The sequence below is a fragment of the Ranitomeya imitator genome, chromosome 4 (assembly GCF_032444005.1).
Source record: "Ranitomeya imitator isolate aRanImi1 chromosome 4, aRanImi1.pri, whole genome shotgun sequence".
Lineage (NCBI taxonomy): Eukaryota > Metazoa > Chordata > Amphibia > Anura > Dendrobatidae > Ranitomeya > Ranitomeya imitator.
Genome location: NC_091285.1, coordinates 54,491,514 through 54,507,052, shown reverse-complemented (window position 1 = coordinate 54,507,052; position 15,539 = coordinate 54,491,514). Strand labels below are relative to the sequence as shown.

The following is a 15,539-nucleotide window of genomic DNA, read 5'->3' as shown; positions in this document are numbered from 1 at the left end:
CATGCTGTCACTGTCCCCAAGCACCAGATGGGATATATTACTAATATTACCCTGGATGGAGAAAAGCAAGATTTACTACAAGACCAATATTTCCAATGATACTGGTGGCCTAAGGGGCAAGTGACCGAGTCGGCGACTTTGTGCTTCATCATAGTTCTTAACAGTAAGGGTGTCTTGATAACACCAATTCTGTTAACAACAAAGCAGACAAGGAGGCCCACGCCCAGACAGTCCCTTCTGGCATTTGCCGGAATTGCCAGATGGCCAGTCCGGCCCTGTCTGTAGCTCATCAGCAGCTGCTAATAGGCTGTTCACTCTCACTTGCTTCTAACATAATTGGCATCCAGAGGAGGTCAGAGAGCAGCAACAGCTCTAACTTTTTTTGAGTGTTAGTTTTGGCTGAAGAAAGTGAAAAAGAAGAGACCACTGATTTGCCGCAGCGCTCGCATGATATTGATAACATCAGGAGAGCATGTGCCAACCTTGCGGGAAAGGAGCCCACACCATAGGTGAGTGTACAGTAACTGTTATTAATTCACATAGGGAAACAATACTGATTGAAAAGGGGTTGTCTGAGTAGTAGAGAACCTCTTTAAGGGTTAAGCTTTTCAAAACTTTATTAGGATAATGGTCAATTCTCACCAAATGTAGGAGCATTTTCCTATCATTTAATCATCATCTGCATCCCTTTTTACTTTTTTATTTTATGACAGAAGAAGATATTTCTCTTACTGGCAGTGATGGTATGTGCTACTTACATAGTGGGCCATTTATGATGTTGTGTAAAGTAATAGTCTAAATTTGGTAAATGAGGCATTTATGATTACAAATTACAAAATGATAAAAGCTAATTGTATCGGATCCAGTGTAGAATTATTTTTTATTCTGATAATTTGTAATAAATTTCCATTGATAAAGAAACATGGAAGAATCTCAGCATATTCAATATATGGAATTAGAAGGTTTATAATGTGTCTTCTATATATCTTTAGCTTTTGTTATATATTAATAAATATTACTTAGCTAGTAAAAGATATGGGGCCCGATTTATCATTTGCGGGGGGAGAAAGGGGGTTGTCTTATGTAATTCGCTGACATCAATTGCCCTAAATTCATCACAATTGCGCTCACAGTTTATGAATTTTGTGCAGTCAAAAATGGTCTTTTATTTCTGTCTGTATCAATTTTTGCAACATTTGAAGCAAAAAATTGCATCTTTTTGAAAATGTCGCAAAAATTGCTAAAACATTCCTGAGGTCCATAAATCACTCCAGACTTGGACTAGAGTATATTTATGACAAATGTTGCAACTTACTGAAAAGTTGCAAATGATAAATTAGATGACAATATCTAAGAACCATAAATCATCAACATATGGAAAATAAACTTTAAAAAAAGCACAAATGGAAGATTTATTTGGTGCAAATAATAACAGTGCCCTATAACATTATACTATCAACATCGACACAAAATTATGTGACATTGGTTACTCATCTGGCATTGGAACGTGGGTCTTCAAAGATATTTTTTTAAAGGAAACCTAATGCAAAAAGGTAAAAGAATTTTAGCAACATCTGTAAACTTGTTGGATTCCTATTTCCTATCCACGTGCCCTCCGTTCTACAAATGACCTAAGACTAACATCCTCTGTAATCCGAACCTCGCACCTCCGTCTACAAGACTTCTCTCGTGCTGCGCCAGCTCTCTGGAATGCACTTCCCCAGACGATCAGACTGATACCTAGCCCCGACCTATTCAAGCGCGCTTTAAAAACCCATCTCTTCAAACAAGCCTACCACATCAACTACTCAGTAAACTAACTTTGTCCTGTTCCCTCCTTCCAAATATTATTCTGAATCTGAATCTGCACCCTACTATTCATCTGTCTCCACACCCTCCATGCACATGATAACTGCACTTGATACTTGACTATTGCACTTAAACACACGGGCTGATGACCGGATCATGCAGCTTTATATGAAAATCCCTATTTATTATAATTGCCAGACCTGAAATAACAAGCACTTTTCACCTATTGTGTTCCCCCATTTCCTTGTAGATTGTAAGCTTGCGAGCAGGGACCTCACCCCTAATGTCACTGTTTACATTGTCTTAACTTGTACTGAATTTATTGTCTGTACATGTCCCTGCTTATTGTAAAGTGCTGCGGAATTTGTTGGCGCTATATAAATAAAAATTATTATTATTATTATTATTATTATCCAGACAGGAGGACTTAGGACAATTGATTAATGGGTAAAGGGTCTTACAATTTGCATATTAAGTTCTTATGCCAAGTAAACATGGTATCACATTATAGCCAATTTATTGGCACACAAAAGCACAAATGACAACAAAAGTAATCAAGGGCATAAAGCTTATCATTATATAAAATTTTGGTTATCAAAAATGATCAACATAAGAAATGAGTGAATAGATTGGAATTGAAGTTAATGCAAATTAAAATAAAACTCAAATAAAAGTGAAATTGAATTTCACTCATAGCATACAAAATCCACCTAAATGCAGATATTTTGTAACTTGCTTCTGCTTGCACCATAGCTTTTGCAAATGCATACACATAACCCACGCCAGCTTATCAAACTAAGAAAACCAGGTCTAGGGTGAGAGGTTTGAGGATTTTAGTGTTAAATACAGCAATCTGAAGATGAGGTGAAGACCAGATGGCTGATGGTGAGAAGTGGAGGGGCTGGAGAAGTGAGCGATGAGATGAGTATAAGGTTTATTTTTTACAAAATCCATTTATTATGCTCAGAGGTTTAGCTAGAATCAAGAGCATACAGTGGGTTCAGAAAGTATTCAGACCCCTTAACATTTTTCACTCTTTGTTTCATTGCAGACATTTGATAAATTAAAAAAAGATCATTTTTTCTCATTAATGTACACTCTTCACCACAGCTTAACTGAAAAAAAAAACAGAAATGTAGACATTTTTGCAAGTTTATTAAAAAAGAAAAACCGAAATATCACATGGTCAAAATTATTCAGACCCTTTGCTCAGACACTCATATTTAAGTCACATACTGTCCATTTCCTTGTGATCCTCCTTGAGATGGTTCTACTTCCTCATTGAAGTATAGCTGTGATTAATTAAACTGTTAGAACTTGATTTGGAAAGGCGCACACCTGTCTATAGAAGACCTCACAGCTCACAGTGCATGTCAGACCAAATGAGAATCATGTGGTCAAATGAACTGGCCAAGGATCTCAGTGACAGAATTGTGGCCAGGCACAGATCTGGCCAAGGTTGCAAAATAATTTCTGCAGTACTCAAGGTTCCTAAGAGCACAGTGGCCGCCATAATCCTTAAATGGAAGAAGTTTGGAACCACCAGAACTCTTCCTAGACCTAGCATCCAGCCAAATTGAGCAATCGTAGGATAAGAGCCTTGCTGAGAGACGTAAGAAGAACCCCAAGATCAATGTGGCTGAGCTCCAGAGATGCAGTAGGGAGATGGGAGAAAGTTCCACAAAGTCAACTATAACTGCAGCCCTCCACCATTCGGGCCATTATGGCAAAGTGGCCCAACGAAAGCCACTCCTCAGTGCAAGACATATGAAAGCCAACATAGAGTTTACTAAAAAACACATGAAGGACTCCCAGACAATGAAAAATAAGATTCTATGGTCTGATGAGATGAAGATAGACCTTTTTGGTGATAATTCTAAGCGGTATATGTGGAGAAATCCAGGCACTGCTCATCACCTGCCCAATACAATCCCAACAGTGAATGCTCTGGGGTTTTTTTCAGCTGCAGGGACAGGACGCCTGGTTGCCATTGAAGGAAACATGAATGCGGTCAAATACATAGCTATCTTGGATGAAAACTTCTTCCAGAGTGCTCTGGACCTCATACTGGGCCAAAGGTTCACCTTCCAACAAGACAATGACCCTAAGCACACAGCTAAAATAACAAAGGCGTTGCTTCAAAACAGCTCTGTGACCATTCTTGACTGGCCCCGTCAGAGCCCTGACCTAAACCCAATTGAGCATCTCTGGAAAGACCTTAAATTGGCTGTCCACTAGTGATGACCGAGTGCACTCATTGCTTGGGTTTTCCGAGTATTTATGACTGCTCAGAGATTTAGTTTTCATCACTGCAGCTGAATGATTTACAGCTATAGCCTGCTTGATTACATGTGGGGATTCCCTATCAACCAGGCAACCCCCACATGTACTCAGCCTGGCTAGTAGCTGTAAATAATTCAGCTACCGCAATGAAAACTACATCTCCGAGCAGTCATAATTTCTTGGAGGTCACCTGAGCAACGAGTACTCTTGCTCATCACTACTGTCCAACAATGTTCACCATCCAACCTGACGGAACTGGCGAGGATCTGCGCGGAAGAATAGCAGAAGATTCCCAAACTCAGTTGTGAAAAACTTGTTGCATCATTCCCAAGAAGACTCATGCTCATGACTGTACTAGCTCAAAAGGGTGCTTCTACTCAATACTGAGCAAAGCATGCTTAAAAGCATGTGATATTTCAGTTTTTCTTTTTTTAATAAATTTGCAAACATTTCTACATTTCTGTTTTTATTTCAGTCATGATGGGGTGCAGAGTGTACATTAATGAGAATAAAAATAACTTTTTTGAATTTACCAAATGGCTGCAAAGAAACATTTAAAGGGGTCTGAATACTTTTTTACGTACCCATTGTAATAACAGACATTAAAATTGCAGAATAAACTTATCCTTCAATCAAATTTCCCAGAAAAAAAGGTGCTAACAGGCAAATTTGAATGTTGCCTGATCCGCTGTTCTCTACTTAATGTAATTGAATTTGTTCTGAAATTTTCATAGGCAACAGTGACATATTGGTTTAATTTTTTAGATTTCTAATGTGTATAAATTTTACATGAATTAATGACATTGATGTGAAATTATTTATTTACTGTAACATTAACCTCAACCCTTTTATAAGTGCAGCAACCTTTTCTTAAATATTTTTAAATCTGAATAGCTGCCTAATGATGATCATAGTAGTAAAGTGCTACACAGGCAATGTATTGTAACTTATCTGTGCAACAACAGTCTGTTAAGATAATTGCTAATATACATACATACTTAGTACTGAGTAATTATACTCTTAGTACATATTTCTTAATCTTTCTAAAACATTCTGTTGTATTGCCTCTATGCCACTCGGTATCTACTGTATAACCTTTAACTTAATATTCTAAACATATCTATGACTTATCAATGTTTATTTTTCACCATGCATAACAGATTTGAGGAGCAGAAAGGAAAGAAAAGGTAGAAGCATTGTAAGGGCTCTTTACATCAAATTTTAAACAAAATAATAATTCAATAATACCTAAAAATATTTAATATAATGTAGGCTATAACAAAAATAGATTCATTTTCCGAATATCAATCTTTCGAGATTTCTGATTTAGTGTTTTCTCAGATGCTTTGATGCTTTTCTGACTATTGGCCACTAGAGGGTAGACTTGTCATCCAGTAGATTACTCAGTCTATACCAGAGAATGTGCTCATGTCAGCTCTAGGCTCTCCTCCCCCTGGCTCAGTGATTCACCCTCCCATCGTCTCTCACACAAAGAAGAGCTGCAGCCCTGATGAGAGCCGTGTGGATCTTTGTTGTCTTCAGATGGATTATCTTTTTGGGAATATGGACGGATAAATTCATCATCCTCATGCAGCTTTGATTACACAGGATCTACATGACATCAAATATCAAGAGAATCGTTTAAGATATGGACATCAGAGGCTTTTGTCAGTGCTGGAAATGGCAAGTAGTCTGCTCCTTTCTCCTGTGTAGCTGGGGCTGGGTCTCTGGGCAGCTTCGTTATTCTATTGTTGAGGAGTCTGAGCCGGGGACATTGGTAGGAAATGTAGCTCAGGATCTGGGGATAAAACGTGCAGAGCTCTCTCAGCGCAGGATACATCTGAGATCTGAGAAATACCAAAGATATTTCAGTGTAAATCAGGCAAATGGAGGGCTGGTTGTGAAGGACAGGATTGATAGGGAGAGCCTGTGTGGATCTAGCCCCAGCTGTTTACTGCAGATAGAGGTTGTGGCTGAGAATCCTGTGGAGATTTTTACTCTAGAAATAGAGATTCTGGATATTAATGATAATTCTCCCACATTCTCATCTATTATACATATTATTGAGATCACTGAAATTTTTACAAATCCTGGTGCTCGGTTTGCCTTAGAGATTGCAGAGGATTTAGATGTTGGTGTGAATGGTGTCAGTCAGTATACACTGAATACAAATCCTTATTTCTCATTGTCTGTGAAGAATCGTAAGGATGGAACGCTCATCCCTCAGCTGATACTAGAAAAGGTTTTAGACAGAGAAGAAAAACAAGAACATCACCTCATTCTCACAGCTATTGATGGAGGAGAACCGGCCAGATCAGGGACCTGCAGAATAACAATCGTTGTATTAGATATTAATGATAATCCTCCAGTCTTTAATCAGTCAGTTTATAAAATCAGCATTAGCGAAAATCTGCCACTCAATACTGTGATATTAACATTAAATGCGACAGATCAGGATGACGGGGCAAATAGTGAAATACAGTTTTCTTTTGATGGCCACACATCGAAATCTGCTAGAGAAATATTTTCTCTCAATGAGCACAATGGCAAAATATATATTAAGGGACATTTGGATTTTGAAGAGAAAAGCTTTTATGAATTATCTATTAAGGCAGAAGACAAAGGCATTCCAAAATTAGAAGGGAACTGCATAGTTCATATAGATATGGAAGATGTTAATGATAATTCCCCAGAAATTACATTTTCCACAGTTCTAAATATAATCCCAGAAAACACACCGACAGGAATTGCTATTGGGTATATTAATGTAAAAGATGAGGATTCTGGAAAGAATGGAGAAATGAAACTGAGTTTATCACCAAATGTGCCTTTTAAAATTAGATTGCATCAGAATCGTTACACATTAGTCACAGATGGGAATCTGGATAGAGAGGAAACCGCCCAATACACTATAGAGCTGACAGCCTCTGATTTAGGGTCTCCTCCTCTATACAGTAAAACAAGCATCACCTTCGGGGTGTCAGATATTAATGATAATGCTCCAGTGTTCACACAGTCTACTTATAATGCTTTCATTAAGGAGAACAGTGACCCCGGGACTCTTCTATGTACAGTAGCTGCCACTGACCTGGATGAGGGGGTTAATTCTGACATGGTTTACTCCATAGTTGAGAGTCAGATTGACGGCTCCTCTGTCTCCTCCTTTGTGTACATTCATTCTAATGATGGGACTATATATGCTCAGCGATCCTTTGACTATGAACAGATCCAGGTATTACAAATCACCATAAAGGTAGAAGACTCAGGGTCTCCACAGTTGTCTTCCACTGTTCCTGTCTTTATCTTCATTCTGGATACAAATGACAATCCCCCCTCTCTGCTGTATCCAGAGTACTCTGAAAACCTCATTATCCAAGAGAGGATTCCCAAGTCTGCAAGTGCTGGATATCTGGTAACAAAACTGTCCGCAGTGGATTTGGACTCTGGTCACAATGCCTGGTTGATGTTTACTCTCATTGACCCCATCAACTATTCCTCATTTCAAGTGTCTAAACTCACAGGAGAGGTGAGAACTGTAAGAGGATTACAGGAGACCGAGAACATGGAGCAACAACTTGTCATTTCTATCAGTGATCAGGGGACTCCTCCATTATCCACCACAGTGACTGTACTTCTCAGTATAGCGGATGAGGTTATAGTGGAAAGACCAAAATCTGGAGACTTCCTGACCAATTCCAAACCCCCATCAGATATGACTCTGTATCTAATCATCTCCCTAGTGGCCATCAGCTTAGTGTCACTTGTCACCTTCATGATATTATTGGTGAAATGTCTGAGGAAGGACAGTTATGATTACAGCAGTAGTTGCTGTATTCTTGGTGGTTCCCAATCCAAATCCTACACAGATCAGTATCAGCCGGCTCTGTACCTGAACACAGACGGGACCTTAAAATACATGGAGGTCAGGATGGTTCCTCCAGGATCCCAGGGTCAGAGTTACCAAACTAATTTACCCCCTATCACGAATCATCAAGATTTCAGTATTGTGCAGCCTATAAATTATCCTCAATTAAAAGATGTATATCAAGAAGCCTCATCTGAAGGGAATTCATCGAATGATCCAAACAATGTAAGTTATTATATGATAATATTTTTAGCATATTGCCTTAATTTACTGGCAAAGGCACAATATTTGATTTCTAAGTTCTTAACTAGTGCACTGTACAAGAATTGTAGCGCTCCTTGTGGTAGAATCTATTTTTATAGAGTAGGTTTTTTTGGAAAGTTCATTAGCAGTAGCCAGTCTTCACAAAATTGTGCAGTTACACCGAGTTATAAATTTGCTTCTTCTCTGTATGTGAAATAACATATTGATTTATAAATACCGCTTTTACTATTACTTGATGATGTTTGGCATATTTACTTGTCATTGATTAAAAAAAGTTACTAGCACTTGGTTCACACATAACTTTAGCATTAAATTGGATATCTTCACCCATGTCCTGAAAGCTGACAATGTCAACTAATAATTATTGATAGTTTTTGGATAGGCTTTGTTATGTATTTTGCATGTGAGTTTGTTGTTTCTGTACAGAAAAAAGAATCTATCATAGAAGAATTCATACTTTATCTAACATTCTTACCCACTTTATTGACTCTATATCTTTTTTCCTGGACTTTTTCCAAGCCACTCTTGCAGAGCTGGAGTGGCAGTGAAGAAATTTAGATCCAATATGCTTCCTTTAGTGATACCGCAATATCTTTTTTTTCCAAAGTAGAATTATCTATTTTATAAGACAGAGAGAAGACTCGCATAATGGGCGCTGTGATTCCTTTAAAGATTGAACCAACATAGTGCTGTGAGAGTGTACCGTGCATCACTTTTATTTGCTTCAAATCGAAACTCGCAAGCTTTTGTTTCTATTGTCTTGACAGCCATATTTTGTTTTCTGAGTTTTTTGTTTGTGAATAGTGATGAGCGAATATACCCGTTACTTGATATTTCCCGAGCACGCTCGTGGTGACCTCCGAGTATTTTTTAGTGCTCGGAGATTTAGTTTTCTTTGCTGCAGATGAATGATTTACATCTGTTAGCCAGCATTAGTACATGTGGGGGTTGCCTATTTGCTAGGGAATCTCTACATGTACTTATGCTGGCTAACAGATGTAAATCATTCAGCTGCGGCAATAAAGACCTAATTTCCGAGCACTAAAAATACTCGGAGGTCACCCGAGCGTACTCGGGAAATCTCAAGTAACGAGTATATTCGCTCATCACTATGTCTGAACTATAGATTAATAGTGATGAGCGAGTATACTCGTTGCTCGGGTTTTCCAGAGCACGCTCTGGGGTCTCCGAGAATTTATGACTGCTCGAAGATTTAGTTTTCCTTGCCACAGCTGGATGATTTGCGGCTAGTAGACAGCTTGATTACATATGGGTATTCCCTAGCAACCAGGCAACCCCCACATGTCATCAGGCTGGCTAGTAGCTGTAAATCATTCAGCTGCAGTGATGAAAACTAAATCTCCGAACAATAACAAATACTCAGAGATCACCTGAGCGTGCTGGGGAAAACCCGAGCAACGAGTACACTCGCTCATCACTATATATTAACTATTGTATTTTTTCTTAACTATTATTGTTAGCTTCTTACAAGGTGAAAATATGGGAAACAATTCCATCATGTTAAAGCCCATATATGTTATTTGTATTGTCGCTTACCTTGTGTGAATATATGGAAACACAGAGACGGCTTGATGTGCATAATTTTTCTTTTTCTTAGAGTAATACTTTTTAATTAATACTGAAGGAAAGTACAAGAAATAACCCCATAATGTTAAACCTAAATCATATTATTTTTACTATCAAACATATAAACAAATGAACAAACAGGGAGAGATTATTTTGTAGGTTATTTTTATTTTTAAAATTCAAAAAATTGTAATTATACATATTTAGTGAGGAAAAGATATATTCTATTTGTCTTATATCCTGATATATAAGTGGAACTAGAATCACAGAACACTCTAGTGTTGTAAACCGTCTCATAAGAATCTGTGTCTGGTTAAAATAGAAGCTGAAATGATCACATACAGTAAATTTGCTCATTACTTCCCTAAGTATGCCTTGACACCCAGGAAGGTGTATGTAAAAAAACAATGATCTATTGAAAAAGGTTGTACAAAGATTTTGTAATAGAAACTAAAATGAAAAATGCAGAATAATTCCTGTAAGATTTGTAATGCTCTCCGGATATTAAACACAGTCAAAAGGTTAATGTGTAAATTATAAATGGGAAGAGGTCATAGTTACTGCCTAAAAAGTTCTTATTCTAAGAAGACAAAATATAATAAAAAAGTAACAAAACTGACTAATCTTATTTATAGAATAAACAACATTCCAATTCCCTTGTTACCTTACATTTATTTTCTGCATTTTTTGCTATTGACCACTAGAGGGTAGACTTGTCATCCAGTAGATTACTCAGTCTATACCAGAGAATGTGCCCATGTCAGCTCTGCGCTCTCCTCCCCCTGGCTCAGTGATTCACCCTCCCATCGTCTCTCACACAAAGAAGAGCTGCAGCCCTGATGAGAGCCGTGTGGATCTTTCTTTTCTTGAGATGGATTTTATTTTTGGGAATATGGACAGATAAATTCATCACCCTCATGCAGTTTGGATTACACAGGATCTACATGACATCAAATATCAAGACAATCATTTAAGATATGGACATCAGAGGCTTTTGTCCGTGCTGGAAATGGCAAGTAGTCTGCTCCTTTCTCCTGTGTAGCTGGGGCTGGGTCTCTGGGCAGCTTCGTTATTCTATTGTTGAGGAGTCTGAGCCGGGGACATTGGTAGGAAATGTGGCTCAGGATCTGGGGATAAAACGTGCAGAGCTCTCTCAGCGCAGGATACATCTGAGATCTGAGAAATACCAAAGATATTTCAGTGTAAATCAGGCAAATGGAGGGCTGGTTGTGAAGGACAGGATTGATAGGGAGAGCCTGTGTGGATCTAGTCCCAGCTGTTTACTGCAGACAGAGGTTGTGGCTGAGAATCCTGTGGAGCTTTTTACCCTAGAAATAGAGATTCTGGATATTAATGATAATTCACCTATATTTTCATCTATTGATCGCATTATTGAGATAACAGAGGTGTTCACAGGTCCTGGTGCTTGGTTTGCCGTAGAGATTGCTGAGGATTTAGATGTCGGTGTGAATGGAGTCAGTCAGTATACACTGAATACAAATCCTTATTTCTCATTGTCTGTAAAGAATCGTAAGGATGGAACGCTCATCCCTCAGCTGATACTAGAAAAGGTTTTAGATAGAGAAGAAAAACAAGAACATCACCTCATTCTCACAGCTATTGATGGAGGAGAACCGGCCAGATCAGGGACCTGCAGAATAACAATCAATGTATTAGATATTAATGATAATCTTCCTTCTTTTGATCAGTCAGTTTATAAAATTAATATTAGGGAAAATCTTCCTTTAAAATCTATAATATTTATTTTAAATGCAACTGATCATGACGATGGAATGAACGGTGAAATTGAATATTCCTTTAATGATCACACATCTAAATTTGCCAGAAAATTGTTTACACTAAATGAAAGAAGTGGAGAGATATATGTGAGTAGAGTTGTGGATTTTGAAGAACAAAGCTTTTATGAATTATCTATTAAGGCAGTAGACAAAGGACTTCCCAAATTAGAAGGAAACTGCATAGTTCAAGTGGAGATAGAGGATGTAAATGACAATTCCCCAGAAATTACAATTACTTCCATGGCTAATGAAATTCCAGAAAACACATTGCCTGGGGATCTTGTAGGATATGTTAATGTAATAGACAAGGATTCTGGAAAAAATGGAGACATTAAACTAGACTTATCACCTAATGTGCCTTTTAAAATAAAACATATAACAAATCGTTATGCATTGATCACTGATGGGAGTCTGGATAGAGAGGAAACCTCTCAATATACAGTAGAGCTGACAGCCTCTGATTTTGGGTCTCCTCCTCTCTACAGTAAAACAAGCGTCACCATTGAGGTGTCAGATATTAATGATAATGCTCCAGTGTTCACACAGTCTACTTATAATGCTTTCATTAAGGAGAACAGTGACCCCGGGACTCTTCTATGTACAGTATCTGCTACTGACCTAGATGAGGGGGTTAATTCTGATCTGATTTACTCCATAGTTGAGAGTCAGATTGATGGCTCCTCTGTCTCCTCGTTTGTGTACATTCATTCTAATGATGGGAATATATTTGCTCAGCGATCCTTTGACTATGAGCAGATCCAGGTATTACAAATCACCATCAAGGTAGAAGACTCAGGATCTCCACAGTTGTCTTCCACTGTTCCCGTCTTTATCTTCATTCTGGATACAAATGACAATCCCCCCTCTCTGCTGTATCCAGAGCACTCTGAGGACCTCATTGTCCATGAGAGGATTTCCAAGTCTGCAAGTGCTGGATATCTAGTGACAAAACTGTCCGCAGTGGATCTGGACTCTGGTCACAATGCCTGGTTGGTGTTTACTCTCATTGATCCCATCAACTATTCCTCATTTCAGGTGTCTAAACTCACAGGAGAGGTGAGAACTGTAAGAGGATTACAGGAGACCGAGAACATGGAGCAACAACTTGTCATTTCTATCAGTGATCAGGGGACGCCTCCATTATCCACCACAGTGACTGTACTTGTTAGTATAGCGGATGAGGTTATAGTGGAAAGACCAAAATCTGGAGACTTCCTGTCCAATTCCAAACCCCCATCAGATATGACTCTGTATCTAATCATCTCCCTGGTGGCCATCAGCTTAGTATCACTTGTCACCTTCATGATATTATTGGTGAAATGTCTGAGGAAGGACAGTTATGATTACAGCAGTAGTTGCTGTATTCTTGGTGGATCCCAATCCAAATCCTACACAGATCAATATCAGCCGGCTCTGTACCTGAACACAGATGGGACCTTAAAATACATGGAGGTCAGGATGGTTTCCCCAGGATCTCAGGGGCAGAGTTACCAAACTAATTTACCTCCAGTCCTGGAGCAACAAGATTTCAGTATTGTGCAGCCTTTAAATTATCCTCAATTTAAAGATATTTATCAAGATGCCTCATCTGAGGGGAATTCATCAAATGATGCAAACAATGTAAGTTTTAATTGTATATCATGATTACATTTCAACCTATTTATATGTCCAAACAAAACTGAAGTAAAATGCTATAATTTTGTTATTCATATTTCTTTACTGGAACTTTAATATACTGTTTTATTTAGTTGGTCAAAACTTTTGACTAATATTTTAACAGATATACACTTTTAACTGAACGATGCGAGACTGAAATAAACTGATATAAAGAGAAATTGTATATCAATGCAGTTCAAGAAAGGTGAAGAGTAAACATATTGGTAAATATCTTTCAAAGGATAAATCTTTAGCAATTGCATTTTTAAAGTCTGAATCCTGTTAAATAAATTTTTAGATAAATCTTTAAAAAACTCATTATGGCTTTTTTTTTAATAAATATCCAATCTCATTTTATGTCACTTTTGGTTTTGAGACTATACATATTAATATTAATAATATGTCAGCTGTCGGACTGTCATAAGTTAATCCAATCATACATTTATGTTTAAAAAAAAAAAATTCTAGTATTTATTTAAGGGTTCTGTATTTTATGGCTTTTTTACATATTTATAATAACTATATTTTATAGATAATTGCATACAAATGGTTAATTATTGGGATTCAGTACTAAAATACTTCATCATACCTCTTTCAACAATAGTGAGAGCAGACTTCATGAGAAGTATATGTATGAAATCTATTTATTTTGCTTTGATTAAGTATATGATACCACTCCATACTAAGAAAATAAAACTAGTAAGCAGAATATGGATGAACAAGACTATAAGCTTCTTAAGATAATGGCGTTGCTGAATATTTTTGCTTTAGCACTAATATGGATCAATATTCACAATGAAATCATGTACTGTAGGTACTAATCTGTTGAGTTGGCAACATTTCTGTTAATTTAGACAGCATTTTTTTTCTCTAGAGTTGAGATAAGACTCTTAAAGGGAACCTGTCACCCCATTTTTTCAGTATGAGATAAAAATACTGTTAAATAGGGCCTGAGCTGTGCGTTACTATAGTGTATTTTGTGTACCCTGATTCCCCACCTATGCTGCTGAAATACCTTACCAAAGTTGCCGTTTTCGCCTGTCAATCAGGCTGGTCTGGTCAGATGGGCATGGTGACATCGCTCTTTCTTCCCCCAGATCTTGCATATCTTTCCGTTGGTGGCGTAGTGGTTTGCGCATGCCCAACTGCTGAATCCACTGCGCAGGTGAAGAAAAAGAGCGCGATCGGCGCTATTCCCCTGGTTATCGGTGGGGGCGGCCATCTTCCTGAGGCCGCGCGTGCGCAGATGGAGTGCTCTGCTGCCCGGGGCTTCAGGAAAATGGCCGTGGGATGCCATGCGTGCGCAGACGGAGATCGCGGCGGCCATTTTTCTGAAGCCGAGATGCGAACTTGGCTTCAGGAAAATGGCCGCCAACTGACTGATTAGTTCATTGATATGCGCAGTCAGACCCAGTTAGTATGCCAACGCCTAGGAACTCTACATGACCCCACTAGGACACAGGTTTTGTCAGATAATATCAGCTCTTAAAGTGACCCGCCCACCAAATTGGCACCTGAGGGGCCCAGTCCACCAAATCGGACCCAGAGTGACCCCGCCCACCAAATCGGCACCTGAGGAGCCCCGCCCACCAAATCGGCCCCTGAGGGGCTCCACCCACTAAATCGGCCCCTGAGGGGCCCCACCCACCAGATCGGCCCCTGAGGGGCCCCGCCCACCAAATCGGCCTCTGAGGTGTCCCGCCCACCAAATCGGCCTCTGAGGTGCCCCGCCCACCAAATCGGACCCAAAGTGACCCCGCCCACCAAATCGGCACCTGAGGTGCCCTGCCCACCAAATCGGACCCCGAGTGGCTCCGCCCACCAAATCGGACCCAGAGTGACCCCGTTTACATTTTCTGAAGATCAAAATAAAACAGGCCCTAGGAGGAGCAAGTGGCCTCAGCAGGTCCCCAGGGGTTAAGCTCAACCCTGAGGGGCTATAACTACCAAACCAGTGCCTGAAGGGCACCCAAGTGTGAAAGTCTTGCAGGGGCAGCCCGGGCACCATTCCAAAGCACTATCTGTAGTTCCTTCAGGAAATACCCATCTAGTTCACATTGAGATGCATTATTTTGCACCCGCTTTTCGGGAATTTTGCATGCCACTTTCCTTTTGGCAAATTTGATATCAAGATATTGTTTTTCTGTTATGGGCAGAGGTGATACTTACACCTAAATGAAAGCATGGACCACTAATGATTATAGCAAAAGTGATAATCTTATACTTTTACATGAAGAAATGGTAAATAAATCCATAATTATAAACCTGAGTTTTCT

At 38.9% G+C, this 15,539-nt stretch overlaps 1 protein-coding gene across 20 annotated transcripts in view; it reads left to right on the top strand.

Moving 5' to 3' along the window:
- LOC138675454 (protocadherin gamma-A4-like) overlaps nucleotides 1–15,539 on the top strand; it is a 732,953-nt gene that overhangs the window by 457,498 nt on the left and 259,916 nt on the right. The window contains exon 1 of one of the 20 annotated variants that reach the window (XM_069763658.1): nucleotides 5,592–8,182. The exons of 18 other annotated variants lie outside the window; for them this stretch is intronic. In XM_069763658.1, the coding sequence (XP_069619759.1) occupies nucleotides 5,741–8,182 (2,442 nt within the window). In that variant the 5' untranslated portion in view covers nucleotides 5,592–5,740. Of the gene's footprint in view, nucleotides 1–5,591; nucleotides 8,183–10,629; nucleotides 13,228–15,539 lie in introns of those variants that run through there. One more of the 20 variants, XM_069763655.1, reaches the window with a different exon arrangement.